The 25,534-nt window shown below is 51.0% G+C and overlaps 1 protein-coding gene across 2 annotated transcripts in view; it reads right to left on the bottom strand.

Annotated features, from left to right (window-relative positions):
- The window catches only part of PLCG2 (phospholipase C gamma 2), a 141,262-nt gene that overhangs the window by 115,097 nt on the left and 631 nt on the right, over window positions 1–25,534 (bottom strand). For both annotated transcript variants that reach the window (XM_040633651.1, XM_040633650.1), the window contains exon 2: window positions 20,380–20,614. In XM_040633651.1, coding sequence (XP_040489585.1) covers window positions 20,380–20,572 — 193 coding nt within the window. In that variant the 5' untranslated portion in view covers window positions 20,573–20,614. The remainder of the gene's footprint in view (window positions 1–20,379; window positions 20,615–25,534) is intronic.

The raw sequence follows: 25,534 nt of genomic DNA, 5'->3' as shown, positions 1-25,534 counted from the left end.
CACTGCAGCGAATTAAAACTGCGCAGATGCAGTAAGAATAGTAAGAATAGGGCACTATGGACACACCCCCGCGGGCGGGGTCGGTGGTCCGGCTCTGTGTAAGCACGCCCCCAGAAGCTCTCTGAGACAGGTGAAGGGCACCCTTCCCTCTTAGAACCGCCAGGCAGCACTGAAATGAACAGTGGAAGGAAACACACATACCCCTGGGGCAGGAGTATGCATGTGCGTGCCCACACACAAAAACACACACGTACGTACACACACACACACACACACACACACACACACACACACAGAGGAGAAAAATAAGACTGCTCTCTGGCCAGGATAACAGGAAAATAATGACATCTCAAACACCTTTGCTTTTAGACGGTAGATGCTTTACAGACAGTAATTCATTCTACCTTCATAACTGCCTAGTGACATAGCTTTTCTTATTGTTCCCATTTTATATGCAAGGAGACTGAGGCCTGAACATCTGCTTAGAGAGGATTCTGCTGAGCATGCCTAGGGAGGGGTCACCCCTGCCCCCTTGACTTGTCTTCATTGGGCAGGACAGGCCTTCATCTTCCTCTCTCTTTTATTATCCCTCTGTTCCCACCGGCCTACGAGGTTCATGGGAAGGACCTTGTCTGTGTCACTTGCCTCTATTTACCCAGCACCCAACATATCTAGTGCCTGTCACCTTCTAGGCCCTACATAGGTAGTTGTGAAATGGGTAGGGTACAGGAACAAAGCAACCCGGCTCCAAGAAGCCCCAATACCCATCTCAAAAGGGCAGAACCGGATATGGCCCCTGGTGTCCAAGTAACAGTGTCCCAACGCTCTCCATTCTCAGTCCCATCATCTCAGGAGTAAGTAATCATTTCTAACAAAGAACAAGGTCCCCCTTCTCAGACTTGTCAGGTGGCCCCTCTCATAGCCCCAAACTGGGGTATGCCTAATAGTTCAGTATCTGCAGAATAACTTTGAGAGCGCTAAGCGACAGGACACTGAAGACCGACAGAAAGATCCCCACCAGGACGACCCCGAGCATCAGAGCAGAGCAGACACCTGCCAGAGGCCAGGGCATCGGGCATCGAAACCACATTCCCCACACCAAGGCTGGATCCTCTGTCTTCTGGATGGCGTTTGGGCCCCACTGGCCTTGGAAGGAGCAAGAACCTCAGAACAGGTGAAGTCAACAGAAGCCAGGCAGGGGTGAGCAGAAGAGGAAAATAGCACCCAGCCAGGACTATTGTGAAGACACAAACTAGGAGGCTGGAGAGGGTGGTCTCACAGCTCCCCAAAGCTCCCTCCTGGGAGACAGATGACCCCAGGATGGTATCTTCTGCCCCTGGCATTCAGAGGGCTCAGCCAAGCATGAGCACCTCACTGTCCTGTGTGGTCCCCAACCTGCTCCGGCCGAGACCTCCCTGGTGAGAGGCAGGAGGCTGGGAGGCCACACTAGGCTGAGCCCACCACTGAGAACAGAGACCCTCCAGCTGAAAGAGCCCTCCCTTCCCTGTCCAGAAAGGGCAGGAACTGCCTCCGTCAGCATGAATGGTCCTCGCAGGCAATGTTGTCACAAGTGGTTCATTTTAAGCCTCCTGCATTCCCCAAATGCTGACAATGACCACACATTCCTTTCATAAAGGGGGGGGGGGACACTTCCCGATTAACCTCAGCAACTGGAAGCTTTAGTCCTAGAAGGAGATATGGCAGGTTGAGAGAATTACTGAAACAACCTGGTCATAAAGGTAACCCCCCCTCCCCCGTGAGAGTTACCCTGATAAAGGTAAGGCTGTGTGAGCACGATCTGAATAATAATAAAGGTGACTCCCTGTGAGCACCGTCCTCACAGCTAACATTCACTGGGTATTTACTCTGATCCAAACCCTGTGCTACAAATCTGACGCGTATTAGCTTACCCCAACCGTATGGGGTGAGGGCCATTATGATCCCTCCATTACCCCCCTGTGTGTAGACAAAGAGACTGAGGTTCAGAGGGGCTCCCTCAACTGCCCCCAGTCACACAGCAAGGAGCAGTGGGGCCAGGACAAGAGTCTTAACCTTTGCTCCCCAGTCTCCCATGCTTTATCTCCCACTGGGTGTCTTTCAGGGAGATCCCTGCTATACCCCACCTTGTTGACCCTGAAGCAAGACTCTCACTCCCGAACGCTCTCACCGAAGACTATATGCCCACCCCTTGTCTCAGCTAAAACGAGCTGGGCCCCTCAAAAGACTTTATTACCCACTGAGGAGAACAATGTAACAGTGGGACAGAAAACAAAGAGCAGAGAGACATTCATCCCTGGACCTCACCCCGTTCTTCCCACTCTGTCCTAAGACATTTGTGCTCCAGCCCCAAAGTCTGGCACAAGCACGCTGACCCTGGCCTGAGTCCCCCATCCCCTCCCTCCCTCCCTCTGTCCTTGTGGAGGGGGTGCTTTTAACACAGCTGCCTTCTAGACCTCGGGATACATCCAAGCTCAAGGCCAAGAGAAGCCCCCGGCTACCATGGCCTCTACTGCTGGTGGACCAAAGCCGGCCACATATTCTTCACCACTCTTTCCATCAGGAGAAGGAATCTTCTTCCCTCCCCTCAAGACTGGGCTGGCCTGACGTGCTTTGACCAAAAGAATGCAGAAGTGACACCGTGCCAGTTTCAACCCCAAGCAAACCATGTGGAGGGAAGAAGAAAGAAACTGCAGGAAAGAGCACAGAGGAGCAGATGAGGGAGGAGAGCCTTCGTGGAAATTCCCATCCACCATCAGTTGAAGCTGGCTGGCTGAAGGATTCCAGCCAACGCCAAGCGGGAGGGAACCATCACCCGGGTGCGCCCCGCCCAGATTCCTGACCCACAGGATTGTTGTTTTAAGCCTTGTGTTGTGACACAGTTTGTGATATGGCAACAGGTGTGTACACACACACACACACACACACCACCCCCAAACTGGCTTCCAGGCCTCGGGTGGGGGCTGCATCTCCTTCTCAGGAGACGGAATCAGGAAACACCTTCCTCTCTGCAAGTCCAGGACCTGGTAAGCAATGGCACCCCCTCACGGGGTACAGCAAAAGTACTCAATTAAGCCGGAGCTATATTAAGCCTCACATACTAGCCTCTAGGCTGCGCACCAACCCACAAGGCAGATATCATCACTGCGCCCATTTTACAGACGCAGATTCTCAAGTGGGATGTCCGCTACAGAGGGGCACAGCTAGGAGTCGAGCCCAGGCTTGTCCGAGTCCAACACTGCTCTTATACGTGATGTCATGGGATCTCCCACAGCACATCAGCCAGAAAGTGTAGACCCCCAGGGGCGCCTGGATGGCTCGGTCGTTAAGCGTCTGCCTTCGGCTCAGGGCGAGATCCCGTCCTGGGATCGAGCCCCACATCGGGGGCTGCTTCTTCCTCTCCCACTCCCCCTGCTTGTGTTCCCTCCTCGCTGGCTCTCTAATAAATAAAATCTTTAAAAAAAAGAAAAGAAAAGAAAAGAAGGAAAGAAAGTGTAGACCCTCGGCCCTCGGGGCCACTGGTCAGATGTGGTTCTGGGCCACAAACCGCGGGACGGCCGAGGCCACTGCTGGATCAGTCGGGCTCCCATCAGGTACAATACCCCCCTCCCAGAGCCCTCCTAGAGAGTGGGAGAGCTCATACCCATCTTCACTGTACGTGCATTCATGTCTATATTGAACTGTTTGCCCATTTCCTGACAATGTCCATGGAATTAAAGATCACAGCTATTTTTCTCTACTCAACAACTGCCCTTGGTTTAGCAATAAACAGTTACTACATGAATGACTAATGAGGAGAACGAATGAAGCCATGAAAAATGAATGCAAAGAGATGACCCAGTTAGCGGCCCCTACCTGTGACCAGTCTGATAGCCACAGACCGATGTCTTCTCTTGACCGCACACTTCGATTTGATTATTTTGCAAAAGAGACTAACGCTAAAAGAAACAAACCTCTTCCCTCTCAAACCTGAGGTCTGGCACTTCTGGCACTGTGCAAAGAACAGCTGGAAAGTTCTAGAAGCAGGACCTGGGGCTGTAGGTTTCACCATGCGACTTCCAATACGTGGCTTTGGTGGCAGGAGACTCCCTCTCTCCAGCCTAGAGAAGACGTCAGATGCATCCTCTCCCACCCATCTTCTGGCTAGAACCCATTGTGTTCTTCTAGAATTCACATCCGTGCCCGGAGTGATGGGCCCCTGACAAAAGCAATCCCCCTGGATTGACATATACAGCCAATTCTCTATCACTCATGGTAGTTACATTCTGTAAAGTCACCGTGAACCCTGAATTAGCAAGTACGGAACCAGTGCTCCCAAGGAAATACAGGGTTAGGTTCCTGCGAGCCTCTGGTCACATTTGCATCATCAGATCAATATGTAACCTCGTTTTTGTGTGTTTCTTTTTTTTTTTTTCTTTTTTTTAGATTTTAAGTAATCTCTACACCCAAGATGGGGGTTCAAACCCACAACCCAGAAATCAAGAGTCGCATGCTCCACTGACTGAGCCAGCCAGGTCCCCCTCTGTGTTTCTTTTTAAAGACTCCTTATTTAATATACATTGTTGATTAACACAGAACTCACAACCAACAGCACTAGAACTCATGCCTGAATAATGCTTATCAAACACCTGTCATTTTCTCCATAAGCCACACCACAGCCTTCTTGTGCTCAGGAACACCAGACCGCACTCGGGGGCTATTTTAAACAACAAAACCACCCCAAAAAGCACAAAACTGAGAAAAACATGGCAACAACCATCGGAGAAAAGGACCCTTGTTACCAGTAGGAGAGCTGAAACAAGAGGCCAGCTGGGAACACACATGTCAGCGACTCAAAGTTTTCCCCGCTCTGCTCATGTCTGCAAAGGATTACAGAAGCTCCGTGAGATCTGGTGCAGGGGTTAAAAATAAATTTTAGCGAGTGGGCAAACTTGGGGCTGGAATCCACAAATAATGAGGACCAACTGGATGCTGAGGGAAAAGCAGCACCCCCGGGGCCACACGATCTGATCTACAGATGAGGTCTATGTACGGAGAGGAAGAGGAAATGAGCAGGGCCGAGGAACACCAAACAGGGAATGGCAGAGACTGTTCCCGTTCCTGCTCCCCAGCCCTGGCTCCTTGGACTCCACAAGTTACAGAGCCTTCTTCTCAGCTCCTCGTGCCGGGAGTCCTCTCTCATGATAATGGTAGCTTCTGACCCCACCAGCCCAAAGACCGCGGCTTGTGCAGAGGGCGGTGGGAACTGGGCCATCAGACACGACACACTCTCCAGAGTTAGGACAGGTGACACAGAAGACTGGGAAATCAGCAGCCAGAGGAGAAAGACACACGCATACGTGCACACACATACACAAGGACATGCACACACTCCCCAGTCGGCAAGCTGATCAGTGCCAGCTGGGATGCAGGCCACCCCCAGAAGAAGGTTCTACGGGGCTACCAGTAATTTGCAGAAGCACAGCCAGCACTGGACACTCAGGTCCAGCCATCAGGTGTCACACCTCAATCTAGGACAGATGCCCGGGCTGATGGCAAAGCCAGCAGACATGCACGATCCCATCTCACTGGGAAAATGAGGCCACCTGACCTCACGAAGCAAGATGCAGACTTGCCATCACGATCATTACAGCAGCTGTCACAAGGAGAACACGTCTGTTGCCTGGGGCAGAAGGAAGAGTGCAGGGATAGTAAAGGAAGTGGGTAATGCAAGAAGGAAGAGGTATACTCTAGAACGACGCTGTCTGATATAGCAGCTACAACCAGATATGGCTATTGAGCACGCAATATTCAATTGGTCCAAATTGAGATGTTCTGTAGATATCAAATACACCCTGGATTTTGAAGACGCAGACCAAAAACAAGAATGTAAAATCTCAATAATCATATTGTGTTCGTGTTGAAATAATAGTACTTTGGATAAACTGAGTTACATAAAATATATTAAAATTAATTTCACCTTTTTTCTTTGACCTGTTTTAATGCAGTGACTAGGAATTTAGAACTAGACACAGGGCTGGCACTGGTGGTTCACATTGTATTTCTTCTGGACACCACTGGGCTGGAAGTAGCCCAGTCTGGCTATGGAATGGAGAGATGGGAGGGATGGGGGGAGGAGTTCTTCATATATTTTGGAAACAAGTCCTTTATCAGCCATGTGTTTTGCAAACATTTTCTCCCAGTCTGTGGCTTGTCTTCTCAATCTCTTGACCTAAAGGTTTTATAGCACCTGGTATGGTGATGGGAGAAACCAGCCTGACATAGTTCCTCCAAAAAGCTTGATAACCTTGTGCTAGTCGCCCAAGCTCACTTCACTCACCAGTTCAAAGGCCTAGTTCACAGGCTTCACGTGATGACTGCACACTGTACGTGAATGTCCGTACATGCGATCACACAGATACACGTGTGCTTGCAGTGCTCAGCACAACGGTGGCTCGTGACACGTGCTCAATAAATGCAATAATTACTATGGCATCAGTGCCTCCCGATTCTGTTTCCCCTTAGGGGGCGGCTGGTGGCCAAACAGCAGTGGTGGGGCTCACGTAGGCAGTCGGGAAGTGAGGAGGGAGGCGAACACCCCGGGCCGAGACATCGAACCTTGAAATTAAGGAAAATCTATGCCACACCTCACTCACAGCATCTGCGTGACCTTGAACATTGACTAAGGAAACTCAGGTGGGCTATCACCTTCAAAAAATGGTCCTTTTGACCCCCCCGAACACAGAATTAAGGGTTAAAATGTATAGTTCTAGACTCGGGCCAGGAATCACATCTCTGTTGACCGGCGTCCATACCCATGTGCTCCTTGTTAAGCCTGCCCCCAGGTAAGTCCACAGGTGGCACCGCCAGCCCAGGAAAGTGAAAGTAAGACCGCACATGGCCACAGAAAGTGTTCGATGGGAAAATACTGCATCAACCAAAGAGCAGATGAGGAGCTCTGCTTAACACAGAACAAGGAGCCATCAGGGAAACACAAATCAGAAACACAAAGCGCAAGGACTTCACCCCCAGTAGGATGGCTATCGTCAAAAACACAGATAATACCAAGTGTCGGCAAAGACGCAGACAAACGGGAGCCGTCCCGCGCAGCTGTGGGGCATGTAAAACGGGCAGCCACCATGGAGGGCAGCCTGGCCACTCCTCAAACAAGGCAACACAGGGTTCCAAGTGACCCAGCAAGTCCACGCTCAGGTACATACACAAAGGATGGAAACTTATTTCCACAAAAACCTGTCCACGGAGGTTCGCCATAGCATTATTCATGAGAGCCAGAAAGAGTCAACAACCTGAACGTCCATCGAGGGATGAAACAGATAAATAAGATGTGGTCTGTCCTAATGATGGAACAGTGCTCAGCCACAGAAGGAAGGAAGTACCGATCCACGCTACGACGTGGATGAACCTCGACATTATGTTAAATGAAACAAGTCAAAGGCAAAAAGCTACCCATTATGATTCCATTTCTATGAAATGTCCAGAGAAGGCAAACCTATAGAAATGGAAAGTGGAATCCTCCTTTAAAAAAAAAAAAAAGACAAAGTAAAAGAAGGCAGTAGCTCAACAGCACACATTTACTGAGCACCTACGGAAGGCCCTGGTCCTCGAAGTAGAGAAGAACCAGACACCACCTGCTTCGGGGAATCGAATCCAGCCTCTTCCTGGCAGACCTCGCTCTGCTTGGCAACTCTCTACAGTTGCGTATGTTTGGAGCCAATTCCAAAATGGGACGTCCTTCAAAGCTTTCTTCTCAAGACATCCAGCTCATCCCGGGAGATGGCCTGACACACACATGAGCGGAGCCATCCGAAAAACCGGAACCGTATCCCAGGCGTCAGCCTCGGAAATGACTAGATTTCCCTCAACATCCAATTTCTCATCAAGAAGATTAGGAAAGGGGCGCCTGGGTGGCACAGCGGTTGAGCGTCTGCCTTCAGCTCTGGGCGTGATCCCGGCGTTATGGGATCGAGCCCCACATCAGGCTCCTCTGCTGGGAGCCTGCTTCTTCCTCTCCCACTCCCCCTGCTTGTGTTCCCTCTCTCGCTGGCTGTCTCTCTCTCTGTCGAATAAATAAATAAAATCTTAAAAAAAAAAAAAAAAGATTAGGAAAATACCAACTTCGCGGGGTTGCTGTGTGGGTTAAATGAGGGCCTGTCAGCAGCCTCGGCCCACGGGATGGGCTCCTAAGTTTCCCTACCACCATCCCAAGTGGGCGTGCGGAGGCCGTGGTGCGATCCACGGCCTTGAGCCACCAGGGGCATTGAGCTGCTGGTTCCACAGCCTCGGGCACAACGAATGCCCAACCAGGAGAAGGAAGCATGACGCTCACGAGACCCTTCACTGCCTACAACTCTCACGTCTGTAAAGCTGACAGAGCCCCAGATGCGAGCAAGGGTGGGGGGCACGCATACAGTCAGTGCAGCCTTCCTGCGGACCACGGAACGCTGTGCCCAGAGCCTGTGACACAGCCTTCCCTTCCTCCCACCAAGTCTTCTCCACATTCATCCTATGGAAATGACCAGGGATGTGCCTAAGGGTTCGCACTAAAAATATTCCCAGCATCAGTGTTTGACACAGCAAAATAGTAAGCTTCGTGATATCCAAAAATAGAAAACTGACTAAACAAATGCAAATAAAAAGATAAGGTGGAAAGGTGATGGCCATTTAAAACAAAACAGAAGGCATGTACTTGGAAAGATGTCCACCACCAGAAACCAAAATAACCATCACCCAAAGGACACCTGTGTCCCCCGATAACAGGACGACACTCGCTGAGGGAAACCTGAGGGCAGTTAAGATAAAGCTACTGATATCAATGTGGATACCTCACAACTAACAGATTCTGTGCTCATTTAAGATTAATTTTTTTTGAAATGTAAAAAATATGCGTGGGAATAATTATCCAAGCAACATCCTGGTTCCCCTAGGGAGGAAGGGGTATATGTGAGGACTTAGCTATATGTCTCATGTTTTATTTCTTAAAAACCAAGACCCAAAGCAAATATGATTTGTCTAAGTTGGAGAGAAGGGTGCATTCATGTCCTATGGCTGTTACAACCAACACCACAAACTCGGCGACTTAGGACAACACACATTTATGATCTTACACACGGGTAGGCCAGAAGTCAGGTATGGGTCTCACTGGGCTAAAATCAAGGTGTGGGAGGGCTCTCTTCCTTCCCAGGGCTCTAGAGGGCAATCTGTTCCCGCGCCTCTTCCAGCTTCTGGAGGTGGCCTGCGGCCGGTTCATGGACCCCTTCCACCTTCAAAGCCAGTAACTTAACCTCTCTGACCTCTGCTCTGTCATCACATCTCCTCCTCCCACTCTGACCTCCTCCCTCTTTCACTTTTCTCCCCAAGTGTGGGGCCCCCCAGCCTCCAAGGAGAAAGGCCAGAGGCAGAGCTGCTGGCCTACCCAAGGCTGGAATCCAGGGGACCTGAACCCGAAAAGGCTCCCTGCGTGCACAAGACAGCAGGAGGTGGTGGCCGCTGTGCATGGGCCCCACACGGCCCCACGAACGTTTCCAGAACACACAAATGCAGGCACTGACAAGCCATCAGGGCAGCATGAGCATGAGACACCCCCCTCCGCCCCCATCAGGTCCACACCAGGCATGTTACATACATTTACAAATGTAATCTTCCCAAGGATCCTGCCAGGAAACTCTGCCATCATCCCATCTCTTCTCTCACGAGAAAACTGAGGCCCAAAGAGGCATGAATCGCTCAGGGTTATGCAGCCAGTAAGCGCAGGGCCGAGACCGGAACTGCTGTGCATGTGGCTAAAAAGGAAGTTGCCATCAGGATGCCCTATTTTAACCCCAGATCCTACCGTCTCTGGGGAGAAAAAGGCGGGCAGAGGCTGAGAGGGGCATCTAGGTCCTTTCCTGGATTCGTCCATTGGTTACGTACCCATGAGGCACGGCACAGGCGGGGTGCTGGGGATTCCTCAACGGTCAGCAGGAGAGACAAGTGCCTGCCTCCCAGAGCCCGCAGTCTGGGGAGAGGAAGGACCACTACGGGCCTGGCTCCAAGCCTCTAATTACACAAAGTGGGGTACACCTTCATCCCAGGGCTTACACAGATGCAAAGGACAGAGGGTCCCTGAGTCCAGCCCTCTGGCTTCCCAGAGTGGGATGCATTCCTCCTCCAGCTGTCTCTCCTTTCCTCACCAACAGCCAGATGGAGCTCTGAGCCGGGACACCTAGTTTCCCAAAGCCAGATGAAAAAGACCCAGTCTACCCCGCGCAGCCATGGGAGCCCTGAAGTGGACAGACCACAACTCACTCGACGTGCACGGGGTCCTTCAAAGGGGAGACTTGGATGCTTGGCGTACAGAATTCAGTGGATGTACTTCCAAGACACAGGAAAGAAGCACGAGCCATAGTGACGAGAGCAAACCTTACAGAGCACCTCCCAGGTGCCCGAGGGATCGGCCCACGGGAGCGCATCTGAGCCTCCGAACAACCCCGGAAGGCAGGCTCTACCATCCTTCCCATTTTACAGATGAGCAAACAGAGGCACAGAGAGTTCAGTCTCGTGCCCAAGGTCACAGAGTTAAAAAGCTAGAGTCAGGCTTTGAACCTACGGAGGCTGGCGCCTCAGTACACACGTTTAACCAGCCCTCATGGCCCAGGTCAAGACCAGCGTAGCTCGGAAGTAAGAGGACACTTACCTAAAGCAGGGGCTCCCAAATTCCTTTACAACAAACTCCAACTTGCCCATCGTATCCGCAGCCAGATGGACACATGTGGTCATGCTCGCCCCGCTGCCCCTGAGGCCCCTTTAAAGGGGAGCGTCTTAGTCCACGAGCGCCTCCATAACAAAACACCACAGACTGGGTAGCTTCCATCTCACAGCTCTGGAGGCTGGAAGCCCAAGATCAAGACACTGGCAAGGCTGGCTCCTGCCGAGCGCTGAGAGGGACCATCTGTTCCGTGCTTCTCCCCCACCTTCTGGCACTGCCGGCCCCCGGTGGTATGCCTCAGCTGATAGATGCGGACCCCCACCCCTGTGTCCCTTGTCACTGTGCCTTCTCCCCTTGTGTGTCTCTTCTTCTTTTAAGGATATGGGCATATTGGACTAGGGGCTCACCGACGCCAGCATGCCCTTAACGAATACATCGGCAAAGACCCTTTTCCAAATAAGGTCACACGCTGAGCTATAGGGGATTAGGGCTTTGATGTATGGATCTGCAGGGAGGTCACAATTCAACCCATCACAGGGACCCCTGACCATAAGCCCTGAAGCTGCCAGACTAGCTCTGACCCTGACCATAAGCCCTGAAGCTGCCAGACTAGCTCTGACCCTGACCATAAGCCCTGAAGCTGCCAGACTAGCTCTCCAACAGCAAAGGCCATCTACCCTGCCCACAGCCAAGAGAGGACACTGGCCTCAGAACAGCCAATCCCTGTGCACGGGCTCCAAAAGACCCGGCCAATCACAGGCCTCCCTCAGGAGCCCATCCCTGGGAGGCAGGGGCACCTCAGGCTTCCCGGAGGGCCCACACAGGGAGTCAGGATGGAGAAAGGCTTTGCTGGGGATGATCTAGCCATGGCTGCAAGGACACGTAAGGGAGACTTGTCCATGGACAGCAGCCACCACCAGTGGTTCTTGTCACAAACAGGGTGGTGATTCCTCAGTGCCATCACCTCCCCTTCCCACAAGGGCCACTTACAGGGTAAGGCTGTTCATTTTCTTGGATTCCTACAAGATCCACCCCACCCACCAAGCCCCTAGAATCATTCTACCCTTCAGCCATCAGTGGGGTTCCTACAACCACCTCTGCCCCCTCCAAAATTAGAGGCCATGGAAGAGCCTGGAAGATGACCACCAAACCCATTTTCCATTCTTAATGGCACACAGGTTGGCCACATTTCCCAGCATCCTTTGCAGCTGGTCCATGCCAAGTTCTGGTCAGTGGAAGTTGGGTGTCTTCCACCTTACAGGCCTGGCCCATAAAACCGTCTAAAGCATCTTCCACTCTCCCTCTTTCCCACATGCTGACTGGACACAGAGGATCCTGAGGTGGTCTCAGATATCTTAGGGGATAGTGGTGCTGCCAGACAGCAGAGCCCCACCCCTCAATCCCACCCACTGTTTCATGACTTGGGTGAGAAACTTGTACTATACAGAGAATTCATTTGTCACTGCACTTTGCCCCTGACTAACATAGAAGCTTTGCTGCCATGCCCTTTGCCTGAAATGCCCTCCCCACAGAGCTTCCCATGGCTCCCTCCTTCTTACCCACTAAGTCTCAGCTCAAATGTCATCTCCACAGAGAGGCTTCCCTGAGACTTGCCCTACTAAAACAGTGTTCTTCACTGGCCACTCTGTCACAGTGCCGTTTCTTTCCTTCCTAGCATCCATCGCAATCCAAAATGACTGAATGATTAGTTTGGCTTTTTCTTTCCCATGAAACTATAAGGACTAAAGTCTCCTTTATGGGTCTCCACTTCATCTCCTGTTCACCACTTCATCTCCAATGACAAGTATAACACCCAACACACACTCAGTCCTCTTCGAGTATTTGCTAAACCAACAAAGGAACAAATTCTAAAAACATCAAGTGATCATCATCCAGGACAGAAAACCCTAGAACCACCACAGAAACCAATTCCTCAACCATCCGGCATACGAGCAGGTCTGAATCAATATGAAGAATAAAAAGGTGGGGGCGCCTGGGTGAGTCAGTCAGTTAACTGATTCAGTCAACTCTGGATTTCAGCTCAGGTCATGATCTTAGAGTTGTGAGATAGAGCCCTGCATCGGGCTCTGTGCTCAACACGGAGTCTGCTTGTCCCTCTCCCTCTGCTCCTCCCTTCCCCCCACCAGGCTCAAATAAATAAAATCTTTTAATAAATAAATAAAAAGGTCAATTCTATTGTTCATACCAGCAGTCACGATCATGGAGAATATACACCCCAGAAGGGGACCAGAAAGGAAAATCACTAGGTCATTGGAAGTTCTAATATTCATCTCATCCTTTCTACAATACCATTTGCCTTGATGTGTGATGAGGACAATGACAATGAGCATGACCAGGAGGACAAGAGCAGCCCATGCTTCAGCACGTGCCTCCACTGTGCTCAGCCTCGTTGAAAGCATTTCCCGTGTATTCATTTCATGCTTCCAAAAGTCTTGTGCAGTAGGCTCTTTTATTAGTCTTCTTATAGAGGTGAAAATGGAGACACAAAGAGATGACAAGGGGCCCAAGATCACACCCCGACTAAGTGGCGGGGCTGGGATCGGGCCGCCGGCACCCGGGCTAGAGTCAGTGCTATTGTGTACATAACTGCACATCTAAATCAACAAATAAAGAAGTTTCTACAGTCAGAAAAACTAAGAGGCAGCCCACGGAATGGGAGAAGATATTTGCAAATGATGCTACAGATAAAGGACTGGTATCCAAGATCTACAAAGAACGTCTCAAACTCAATACACGAGAAACAAATAAACAAATCAAAAAATGGGCAGAAGATATGAACAGACACTTTTCCAATGAAGACATACAAATGGCTAACAGACACATGAAAAAATGTTCAAAATCATTAGCCATCAGGGAAATTCAAATCAAAAACCACACTGAGATACCACCTTATGCCAGTTAGAATGGCAAAAATAAACAAGGCAAGAAACAACAATTGTTGGAGAGGATGTGGAGAAAGGGGATCCCTCCTACATTGTTGGTGGGAATGCAAGTTGGTACAGCCACTCTGGAAAACAGTGTGGAGGTCCCTTAAAAAGTTAAAAATTGAGCTACCCTAGGATCCAGCCATTGCACTACTGGGTGTTTACCCCAAAGATACAGACGTAGTGAAGAGAAGGGCCATATGCACCCCAATGTTCATAGCAGCAATGTCCACAATAGCTAAATCGTGGAAGGAGCCGAGATGCCCTTCAACAGATGACTGGATTAAGAAGTTGTGGTCCATATATACAATGGAATATTACTCAGCTATCAGAAAGAACGAATTCTCAACATTTGCTGCAACATGGACGGCACTGGAGGAGATAATGCTAAGTGAAATAAGTCAAGCAGAGAAAGACAACTATATGATTTCTCTCATCTATGGAACATAAGAACTAGGATGATCAGTAGGGGAAGAAAGGGATAAAGAAAGGGGGGGTAATCAGAAGGGGGAATGAAACATGAGAGACTATGGACTATGAGAAACAAACTGAGGGCCTCAGAGGGGAGGGGGGTGGGGGAATGGGATAGACCGGTGATGGGTAGTAAGGAGGCACGTATTGCATGGTGCACCGGGTGTTATACGCAACTAATGAATCATTGAGCCTTACATCGGAAACCGGGGATGTACTGTATGGTGACTAACATAATATAATAAAAAAATCATTTAAATAAATAAATAAATAAATAAATAAATAAGTTTCTAGATACTAAGGACATTGGCTGAATCTTATCTCTGATGGGATGTTTGACTGAAGGAATGTGGATTTCTTCTTAGATGAAGGATGCCAAGGGAAAAACAGCCACTTCTCCATTGTCTTGAAAACATTTAGATAAGATAACAACTTCCAAAAATATTCATTTTTTTTTAATGGTTATGAAGCCTCAGAATGGATGTCAGAACTAGCCGAAAAACAGAACCGCTACCCTTTCACTGGCCCTGGCTGTCAGCACCCGTCTACACTGTGCTGTCTCCTGGCACGCCCATCTCGCTGCTCACCAGGACACGTCAAGAGTCCCCTTCCTCCTGGCATCTCCAGCACACCGCAGAGCGTGTCCCGGGCACACAGAGGGAACGCATGCATTTCCCTCCCGTTGTAAACAACGAAGTCTGAGCGGAGCTGCTGTTCTTGGGTCCCCAGCAGGGTGCTTCTCCATCACGCACAGAACTGAAGCAGCTAAGAGCACCAGGAGGAGAAAATAACACAGCAGGAGGAAGACTTGGGACTCTGAAGGCAGACAGAATGAGTACAAATTGTAGTCCTGCCTGTTCGTGGCTGTACAGCCTTGGGCACGTCACTTAGACCCCCGGGACTCCGTGTCCTCATGCACAGCACGGGGACGATGCCTGCTTCCCGGGTCACTGGGAGGGGATGACGAGCCGGCGTATGTGACGTGCTTCCACACGGACCAGGACACAGAGAGCGCCCGTTAGAGGCGGCTCTCGTCGTCATCATCACGCGGGCAAGCCAAAAACCCCACGCCAGGGCAACGGAACAGCTCCTGTTTTTGAGAATCCCCCAACTCATGGGCAGCCACAGCTTGCCAAAAATAAGCAGATGGAGAAAACACACATAAGCGCAACTGAAAACTTCAGGATACAAGGCCATTCGGCCGAGACGGCCACAGTCCACACCCTCAAAGGCATCTCGTCGCCCCACCAACCCTATTCGGACTCCACACACAGGTGGCACCAAGTCAGCTCCCGAGACACATTCTGGGCCTCCCAAATGCGGAAGATGCAGGAGGACCCTAAAGGTTTAACCCAGAAAGGGCCCCAAGTGGGCTCCTTTCTACCTGGAGACTCAGCTGGTGCCCCTGGAAGGAAAGAAAAACCACACGCACAGCATTTCCCAGCTGTCCCGTGACCTCCCTCCCTACATCCAGAGGCTCTCCAGGAGGCCAGGGCTGGAAACAACCCCAGTCACCATCGTCCCATCCCCCTTGGAAGCAAGAGGGAGACTGAGAGCCGAGAGGTGAATGGCTTAAGGTCCACAGTCTTCATGAGAAGCCAGGCCTTGGGACTCCCCGCCGGTGTCTTTTTCCTTTCTTTTATTGTATTACATTCCGATTACGCAGTATCCTCCACATAACAAAAAGTACATAAAATCCACTTAATTCTTGCCGGTCCTAAAATTCATCTAATTCATCCTGAGTAGGAGCAATTATCTCACTTTGACAGGTAGGGAAACTGAGGCACAGAGTGCCTCAGATCACACATTTACTAGGTGGCAGAGCGGGGATTTGAGCTGCAAGTGTGGATCTGGAGTCCAGGTGCTCTCACGGTGGCCAGCCACTACCAGCTCCTTCCCACCCTGGACATGCAGGCCACTCCTTCTCCAAAAGGAGATTCCCCATCCCTTGAACCTGAGCTAGACTTGGTGACCTGAGCCCGTACAAGGGATGCTCTGGGACTTCTGAGGCTAGGCTGTAGGAAGCCCTGCAGCTTCTACCGAGGACTCTTCGAACACACCCTCTGGGGGGATGCCAAGCACCAGGTTAAGTCTAACCACTCAGGGACCAGCAGGCAGTAGGCACTCAGCCATCGCCACCAAGGCACCAGATGTGGGATTGAAGATTCTGGAACCTTCCAGACCAAGTGACATACCAGTTGAGTACCACCAAATGACCTCAGTCCAGGCCACAAAGAGTAAAATCACCCCAGTGAGCGCTGCCCAAATCTCTGGCCCACAAACCTACTAGCTCATTTTCAATGGCACCTGCTGACCCCACTTCAGGACAGCCAGCCTGCAGGCCACCTGCCTAGCCCCTCCTTCAACTCGCCACACAAGAAGCTCCTCTGTGAGGAGGCCTCCCCCATTCCCTACCATCTCCCTCACACCGAGATTGGCAAGAACCTTCCTTCCTCACAAGGGACCAAGCCCAGACCCTCACTGTGCTGATCACACAAATCCTGCAAAGGCTGCTTGCTGAGTCTGCCCCCCCTGCCCCCCGCCGGGGCAGGGGCTCCACCCTTCCTCCTCTCACCCAGCAGTTCAGCACCCAGTAGGACAGCAAACATGGGCCGAACACATGAAAGTGCTCCGCCATGACAGGGTCCAAAGAGAGACCCTATTATACCCACTGACATTTTAGGCTCTAAGCAAAGCAGCACGTGGCCTGAAACCAGTGTTTTCCGACCTCGGCACCACAGACACGGACTCTGGATTAGAGTCTGCGGCACGGCTGTCCCGCGCATCCTGATTTGTTTAGCAGCATCCCTGGCCTTGATCCACTAGATGCCAGGAGCACACCCCCTCCCCAAATATGAGGACAACTAAAAATATCTCCGGGCATTGCTACATGCTCCCGGTGGGCTGGGGGAGGATCGCCCTGATGGAGAACCACACCCCGCTTAGGCAGCAGGACCCATGTGTGTCTTCTGTCACCCAGGCTGCATGGGGGGGGGCGGCGGTGTGGGATACCTGTCCACGAGTCACACACCACTTGCCGAGGACTCCAAAACCACCTGCCCATGCTCCCTCATGCTAGCTGGTGCGCGTCCCAGTAACCTGCATGGCCCTGCTAATTAGCAGCCCTGAAGGAACACCGTGGCCGGGGTCCCCCTCGGGAGGTCACCCTTACAACAGTGGGGTGGAAACTCAGCCCTGAGAGTCCCCATCAAGGACCTGAAGGCTTGTTCTCTGAGTGGTCAGGGAGCACCATTATTAAGCTCTTTATCCCAGAACTGGCTCTTTCTCTTTACCACGAACACATCCATCTCACAGAGGACTGCCAAAGCATGTTCCAAAACGCAAATGTGATCACATCGTCCCTCTTCTGAAAACCCTTCCGTGCATCCCTGCAGCCCTCCAGAAAAAGTCCAAACACCTGAGCCAGACTCTGCCACCCCAGACAAGCTGGACACCACTCGTTAGCAACAACAATGCCAAAAATACAGCAAAGGTTCCCCCGGGGGAGTGCCTGTCCCATGCCACGCACCAGGTTGAACCCCTCTGACATATTAACTCATTTCTTCATTCCCAACCATAACCCCGTGGGGTGGACACCAGTATTATTCCCTTTCTAGAGAGGAATTAAATCTCAGAAAGCAGATGTAACTCGTCCATGGTCACACAGCAAAGCTCCTCAAAGAGTGCTCGAAGTCAAACCCCACGCTGCTTGTACCTAAGGCAACAATGTCGGCTCCATGAGGATTTGAATCTAATTACTGCCATGTCTTCAGTACCTAGGACAGTGCCTGGCAGCATCCAGGCTCAACTATGGAAGGAAGGAGGGCTGGCAGGATGGCGGGGGCGGGGGAGTCTCAAGAGCAGCATATACCAAACCTAGCTAATTACCAGGACCACTGGGGAGCTGATAAAACTACTGAGCCCCAAACTACCTAGTGAATGAGAGTCATCCTCAAACTCTCCAGGAAGAGGGCAGAATTGTATTTAGTTAACTGAAGGGGGAGAACTACAGGACATGAATTTCAGGAGCCAAAATCCCATCTCATGCCCCTTAGAATGAGCTTCAGGAGAACATTCCAGGAGCTTGTGCTTTTAAAAGCCCCCCAGGCATTTCTGATAATCAGGCGTGGGACCCACTGCCCACTCTTAGTACGGCACTCCTGCATTTACCGTTCGCGCCCCTTCCACACCCCGCAAGCCCCTACACCCACCCCAGCTCCAACAGGTTTCTGGGCCAGTTGGGAGGTCAAGTGTGGCCAAATGCAAGCAAAATTGGGAAGAAAGTTGGCTGCTCACTCACATGGGCATTTTCAAAGCAGGGCTACTGGCTCTGTGTCACCTGAGACCTGCTTGGCTCCAAAGCCAGGAGAAACCTTTCAGAAAGCTGTTTAATTCGACTCATGATAAGAAATCAAATGAAGAACTATGCCAAGCTAGCAGAGTCCACCTGTGAATGGCCAAGTTCAGAATCCCACTGCAGTGCGGCTTCAAGGTTGGGAACAGGCACCTCACGGGCTTTTGGGGGTGCTGCCACACTGCCCTTTAACTCAGAAATAACACTTATAAGAAGCTGTCCTTCAGGTATGCCCGTGTTAGAGGAATAAAAGCATGTCTTTTAATAAAAGGACACCCTACACACACTGCTGATGGGAATGTAAAATGCTGTAACCACCTTGAAAATAGTCTGGCAGACCCTAAAATAATTAAACACAGTTACCATATGACCCCGCAATTACATTCCCAGGCATATGCCCAAGAGAAATGAAAACATACACCCACACAAAGACTTGCACATGAATGCTCACAGCAGCACGATTCCCACTTGCCAAAGAGAAGAAACAACCCAAATGTCCGTCAATGAGCGAATAAACAAATCATGGAAAATCCACACGATGGAATATTATTCAGTCGCACAGAGGAATGACATACCGACACACACTACCGTGTGGCTGGACCTTGGGAACATCACGCTAAGTGACTGAAGCCAGACACAAAAGGCCTCACGTTACAGAATTCCATTTACAGGAAACGTCCACAACAGGGCAATCTACAGAGACGGAAAGTAGACTCATCGTTGCTTAGGGCAGGGGAGGCGGGTGCGGGCTGTCAGGGACGGGGTTTCCTTCTGAGGTGATGAAAAGGTTCTAAAATTGATGGAGGTGGTGGTTGGCTGTACAGACCTGTGAATATACTAAAAACCACTGAATTGTTCGTTTTCAGTTCGTATGGTATGCGAATTCTATCTCAACAGAGATGTTATAAAAAAAAAAAAAAGGAAGAATACAAGTACAGCTGCAGTAGCTAATAGCAAAAGATGGGAAATAACCCCCACGTCCACCTCTGGGGCTCGGACCCTTAGGCTCAGCCAGATGCCCTGTGGCCGTGAAAGAATCAGGCGGACCCATGTGCAGATCAGAACCCACCTCCAAATAATCATTTAAAAAACGAAATCAAGGTGCAGAAGTGTAAGTAGTAGGGACCCATTCGTGCAAAAAAAAAACACGACCGGCACATGATACAAGCACAGAATACTCTGGAAGCCAGAAGAACTTGGCAATGAGCTCGCCCCGGGACACAGGGTGGGGCTGGGGAGGAGAGAGATGTATTAATGAATTGTTTGATTTTTCCCCCCGATGTATATTTTAATTTTTCAATTACACTGACTTTTTTAAAAAAGGAGTTCATTTAAAAAATGCAAATTAAAGCAAGTCTGCAACTGAAAATTGCTTAAGCCTCCTTACTCCGCTTGTTAATAACAGTCTTAGAAACTTTAGGAACTGAGCCAATTGCCCAATCAAAGGGGGGTGGGGAAAGACACCACCCCCAGGACCAGAACTTCATTTAAAACTACAGAATCCTCAGTGACGTGCTCCGTCCACACGGAGCAAAAGTAAAGGCCTCTCGTTCTGTGGTTCGTGGCAAAACAAAACAGGCACTTGGCTAGCAAGCCTGGAGTTTCTGCAGCTCCGTCACTTAGCCATTAGGAGGGCAGAGTGCTTGACCCACAGCAGAAACTAAAGGATCCCCGATGGGGTCAGGCAGGGCGCACAGCCCGATCAGCCCAGGTGAGCCACCTCAATGTCACTTCCAAGTTGGCCCCCGCAGGCTTCTGTTCCTTCACCAGGGCGTTTCTGGTGAACTTCCCCCACCTACTCTAAACCCCACTGGAGACCCAGACAGAATGGCCACACTTACATTTCCAGAAGAAGAGAAGGTATCAAGCCAGCAAGCGAAGGCTTGGGAAGGGGAGAGGCGTACAGGCCAGGGCTGCAGGGTACTCACAGAAGCCCTCGATCTTGTCGGCTGTCTTGCTCCAGGCCACCTGGCGCGTCTCCATGATCACCTGGACGGTCCTCCGCTCTGGGGTGTACTTGCGGAAACTGAACACCGTCATCACTGTGCCCAGCTCCAGCGCTCTCTTGATCTGACTCTTCTCGTACTCAGGAAGGGTGTCCACGTTGACCAGGGCGGTCATTGTCGGCAGAGTAGGGGGTGGCAGGAGTGAGACAAGAGGACGCTGGAAGGGGAGAATGGAGGAGTGAATTGGTTTTTGTTAACTGGGGGCGGCGAGTGGGGGGCAGGGATTAGTTAACAGCCCAAATCCTGTCTCATGCCCATCAGGACGTTTTAGAAGGAGGTTCTGGTGGCGGGGAATCGTGGACCACTCAGACCGCCCACACAGGACACAGAGGTTTAAATAGAAGTGGAGGGGTGGGAGGAGCCCCCCTCACCTCAGTGACTGAACTGTTATCCTGGCTTTGAATAACCAAATCACCCCCACACTTCCAAGCTGTAGAATATTTGAATAGCCAAAGCAGCCCAGGCTGGCCCCACTCCCCACCCCCAGCATCATTTTCTGTTCTGCTTAGATTTTCCTCAGCATCCCTTACTTTCTAAGTAAAGTTGGGAACAGAAAAAAAAAAAAATATATTAAGCCACTTCAGAGTGTATCCGTGGAGACCTCTGCACAGAAACGGAGCCAAAAGGACAGAAAAATGTCAGGGTCCAGCAGCCCCAGGTTCAAGGCCTGGTGTGTGGCCCTGGGCAGGCTGCATGACCTCCAAAAGCCTCAGTCGCATCCCTTCTGTAATGGGGTTGTTGGGATGGTGAGGAGCACCTAGTGTCTGCTCAGCACGCAGGAGGCTTCTGGAACACCACTCATGCCCACACACAGTCAGAGGGATGCCCCAAATCCAGCAGCCACCCTCGTCTGTCGGTACTCACACCCACAGCCAATCCAGCAGCAAATGTGACCATCTTCCCCACTGGCCGGCTCCTCCCAGGATCTCACACAGGGACTGTTCTCATCGCCCACCTGATCTCCTGCTTCTGCCCCAGCCCCTACAGTCCAGCACAGACCAGCAGCTGGAGGACACGTTTCGAGCAAGATGAATCTTGTCAACCCCTCTGACCAGCCTGCTGCTGTCTGGCCCGAGCCCCGGACACCCCCACTCAGCAGAGGGGAGTCCAATGGAAGACATCCTAGACCCTCCCCCACCCCCGAGCCTTATTTCCACACTTGTCAAGGGGAAGACAGATTACAGGAACCTCCAAGGTTCTTGGAAGGATTAAACCAGATAGTGTATCTTGGGGCCTTTAAAACAGTGATGGCAAGTCAGTGCTTCTCAGATTTAGCTATGGCTACTACTGCCATCAACTGTTCCGTGCATCTTATCTCCTCCCCAGCCCCCAAATCCCACAGTATCAGGAGCCCACAGCTGTTCCTCTGTAGAGAGGCAGGTGTTCAGCCAAGGTCATGCAGGCCTTCACTCCGGGTCCGCCTTCTGACAGCCTCCTGCCAAGCTGCTCAAAATCAGGGCCTCGGTTCCCTCCTCTGTAAAATGGGGATAACACCAGTCTCCGGGGGCGCTGGAAGGACTGAAAGCTACAATGTATGTCCAGCCCCAGCCCTTGGCAGGGCCTCAAATAATAGTCATCAGCCAGTAGTTCAACATGGTGAGTGTCAACCCTGTGCCAGGAACTGAGCTGGGGACTGGTATGCAAATGAGGGGGAGTGGGGAGAGGCCCAGGCCTTGCCCTTTGCCCCCTCCTCCCTCCAGCTCATGCCCATCGCCAAAGGCACCTCCGCAGGTGTCTGACAGCTGGAGATAAAACCATGAATTGCACCTGTTCTCTGCCCACTTGGACTCAGACCTGTCAGCTCAACCCCTACTTACCGAGGTCAGAGAGAGCTTCTGAGAGATGAAGGTATCTGAATCCAATCCTTTTTTTTATTTATTTATTTGACAGAGAGAGACAGCCAGTGAGAGAGGGAACACAAGCAGGGGGAGTGGGAGAGGAAGAAGTAGGCTCCTAGCGGAGAAGCCTGATGTGGGGCTCGATCCCAGAACACTGGGATCACGCCCTGAGCCGAAGGCAGACGCTTAACAACTGCGCCACCCAGGAGCCCCTGAATCCAATCCTTTTAAAAGGTGAAGCAGGAGGAAACCGTGTTCTAATCAGAGGAAGACGCTTAAGCAAAGGCCCAGAGTGCTGCAGGAAGGGGAGGCCGTGCCACAGACTCAGATGAGCCTCCTGTCTCATCGGCCTGTAATCCAGGTCCAGCCGGTGAACCAGGTGCCCATGGCCAGTCTCATGCTGGCAAACTAGCTGTTTGTTGCCTTTCCCCAGGGCCCAGCACCTGCTATACCTGGTTTATCTCATTTATCTCAACGAGAACCACCAGAGGTGAAAACCCAAGTCCTGAGAGGGGAAATTACACGATCAAGGTCATGCAGAAACGTGGCAGCACCAGCATCAGAACCCTGCTCTGAATCCCATGCCCCCACTCTTTTTAGCACCTGCCTTCTGGAACTCAGAATTCTGCAGCAGAATCTGCCCAGAAAGTAATGAATTTGGCCCTCACATCTCTCTCAAGAGAGGCTGAAGGCCTTGTCCAAGGTCACACAGCTGGAAAGTGGCAGAAGCAGGATCTGCACCTGGTCCCAGCTCTGCAGCTCTTCCCTATGCTGACCACCCCCCAGCCATGTGCCCCCGGAGTCCCCTCCCAGGTCTCCAGGCCAATGTGCAGAAGGGCATAAATAGGGGACACACACCCTGTCACAACACCCCGATTCAACCTGCCTGCCCAGAGACACTGGGGCCCTCAGTTCTGACTCTGGCTCTAGGAAGGCCTTGGACATAACCTTTCCCAGGTTCCAGTTACTTCCAGCTCAGAAGCCCAGTGGATTGGCCCAAGTCTCTCCTATGGCCTCTCGCCAAGAACTGGAAAGAGGTCTTCACAGCCACGAGATCCTTGGAGTCAACCAACAAAATCCAGCCAGCTCCTGACTCAGGCTTCCAGAGTTTGACCTTCAGCAACTAAGGCAAGGAGGTCTCCAAGGCCTTCTCCCCAAGGGAAGGTACAAGCCATCACAGGCAATTTCCATTCTGCTTCTGCTGAGAGAGAGAGAGAGAGAGAGGAAGGAAGGAAGGAAGAGAAGTCAAGGAGCGGAAGGTGGGGGGGGGAGGGAGAAAGAGAGGAAAAAAGGGAGAGAGGGAGGAGAGAGGGAGGGAGAGAGGGAGGAAAGAACGAAAGAACGGGCCCTGAAATCCCTTTTTTGGTTCTGTTTCTCATTCTCCCTGGGTAACTTTGCAAAATGACTTATGCTGAGATTTAATAAGAGGTTTTACCATTTCTACTTTTCATGTCCCTCTTTTTGAAATAAACTTCTGGACTACAAGGACCCAGAACCAGGAAGCAGGGAAGTTTTCTTCTCTTTGGTGCTCTCTGAACATGTTAGGCCCATGCAGGAGTTCATATCGAATCCCACAGAACAATCCTCTGTTAACTCTGCACGGTCACATCACCGTGAGGCAGCTGCCTCAGCTCAAAGGCGGGTGGGTCCTGGTGTGTCTCGCACCCACCCTACAGCAGTGTCATCTGGTGCAGGTGGGAGCGTGAGTGAGTCCATTTGGGGGGGGGATGCAACCTGTGATCATGTATTAAACCATGAAACAGGCATATGCTTTGATCAACAATCACCTATGTGCAGAAAGAAACACAAAGATGTTTGCAGAAGAATGACTTTTAAAAGAAAAGAACAGGGGCGCCTGGGTGGCTCAGTCGTTAAGCGTCTGCCTTTGGCTCAGGGCGTGATCCCAGCATTCTGAGATCGCGCACCACATCAGGCTTCTCCACTGGGAGTCTGCTTCTTCCTCTCCCACTCCCCCTGCTTGTGTTCCCTCTCTTGATGGCTGTCTCTCTCAGTCAAATAAATAAAATCTTATTAAATAAATAAATAAATAGAAAAGAACAGAACACAACTGGGAGGGAGGTCCCTTAAAAAAATCATGGGATGTGCACACTAAAGAAAGCTCAGTAGCTATCAGATAGCAGGAGGAAAATTTAAGAGCAATGGGATCCAGAAAGAGTCACGAAATAGATGAAAAAGAGTGGCAAAAAAAAAAAAAGAAAAAGAAAAAAGAGTGGCAAACATGCACGCATCATAGAATTAGGTTTTTTAAAAGGCTGCCTGAGTATGAATCTAGGGAAAGTGGTTACTTTCAGAGGAGGGGAGGGGAGAGACAAGGTCTTAACTTTTTATTAATTTAAGGGGTAACATATGGATGAGTTTTTCTTTCTCATGTTTTCTAAATTAAGAAAGGTTCTGAAGTTTCTTACCGACAATTTCTCACCAACTCCACCCAGCAAAAGGGCTATTCATGGGGTCCCCGCTTTGCCTCTGCTGGAGAAGCATCACACTCTCAAGGGGTGGGGGCGCACGTAGGAGGGGAGGATAGGGGTGGAGATGCAGGGCGGGTTGGAGGAGGGAGCGGCAGCAGCATTAGGCAATTTTAGCATCCATGAAGCCCGCGGTGAGTATTGTCCCTGAACTGGTATACACTAGGCACGCAGGCCTTTGCAGCAGGCTAACTGCCGGGGCCTGGCATGGGCCCCTAAATCAGCCCCTCTCTGCAGAACTGTAGCTAAGGATGATGGCCAAACCCCACGCACAGCCCTTAGAGACAGTCAAGAACTAGCCAGGGCACCCTTTCCATTGAGAGTCCCCAATTCTCAACAGCCATGGAATGTAGGTTTGAGCAGCCCCTGTATCCAGGGTAAGGAACTGAGGCTCAGAGGGGTTCTTCAACGTGCCCAGGGTCACACAGCTGGAATTGAAATTCAAATTAAGTTGATTAACAAGGCCACCTGTTTCCTTGTGCCACGTCACCCCCCTCAACCCACCACACTCTTTCAGGCTGGGTTAAGATCAGGGTGCTAGAAGAGCCCCTCCCCATTCTCCACCAGAATCCAGGCGCCAACCCTTGTCTAAACGAGACAGTTTCCCCTCAAATTCTTCTGCTATGCGGGGGATGACCTCGCTGGGATTCCAAACCATAACAAGGCAAACGCACACACGAACACATATAATTACGCATACAACTGTAGGGTGGGAGCGGGAATCATAAATCCCCCAACGTTCCCCCCCCCCCC

This window comes from Ursus maritimus, unplaced genomic scaffold (genome assembly GCF_017311325.1).
Source record: "Ursus maritimus isolate PB19 unplaced genomic scaffold, ASM1731132v1 scaffold_19, whole genome shotgun sequence".
NCBI classification, from domain to species: Eukaryota; Metazoa; Chordata; class Mammalia; order Carnivora; family Ursidae; genus Ursus; species Ursus maritimus.
This window is presented reverse-complemented; position numbering and strand designations above follow the sequence as displayed.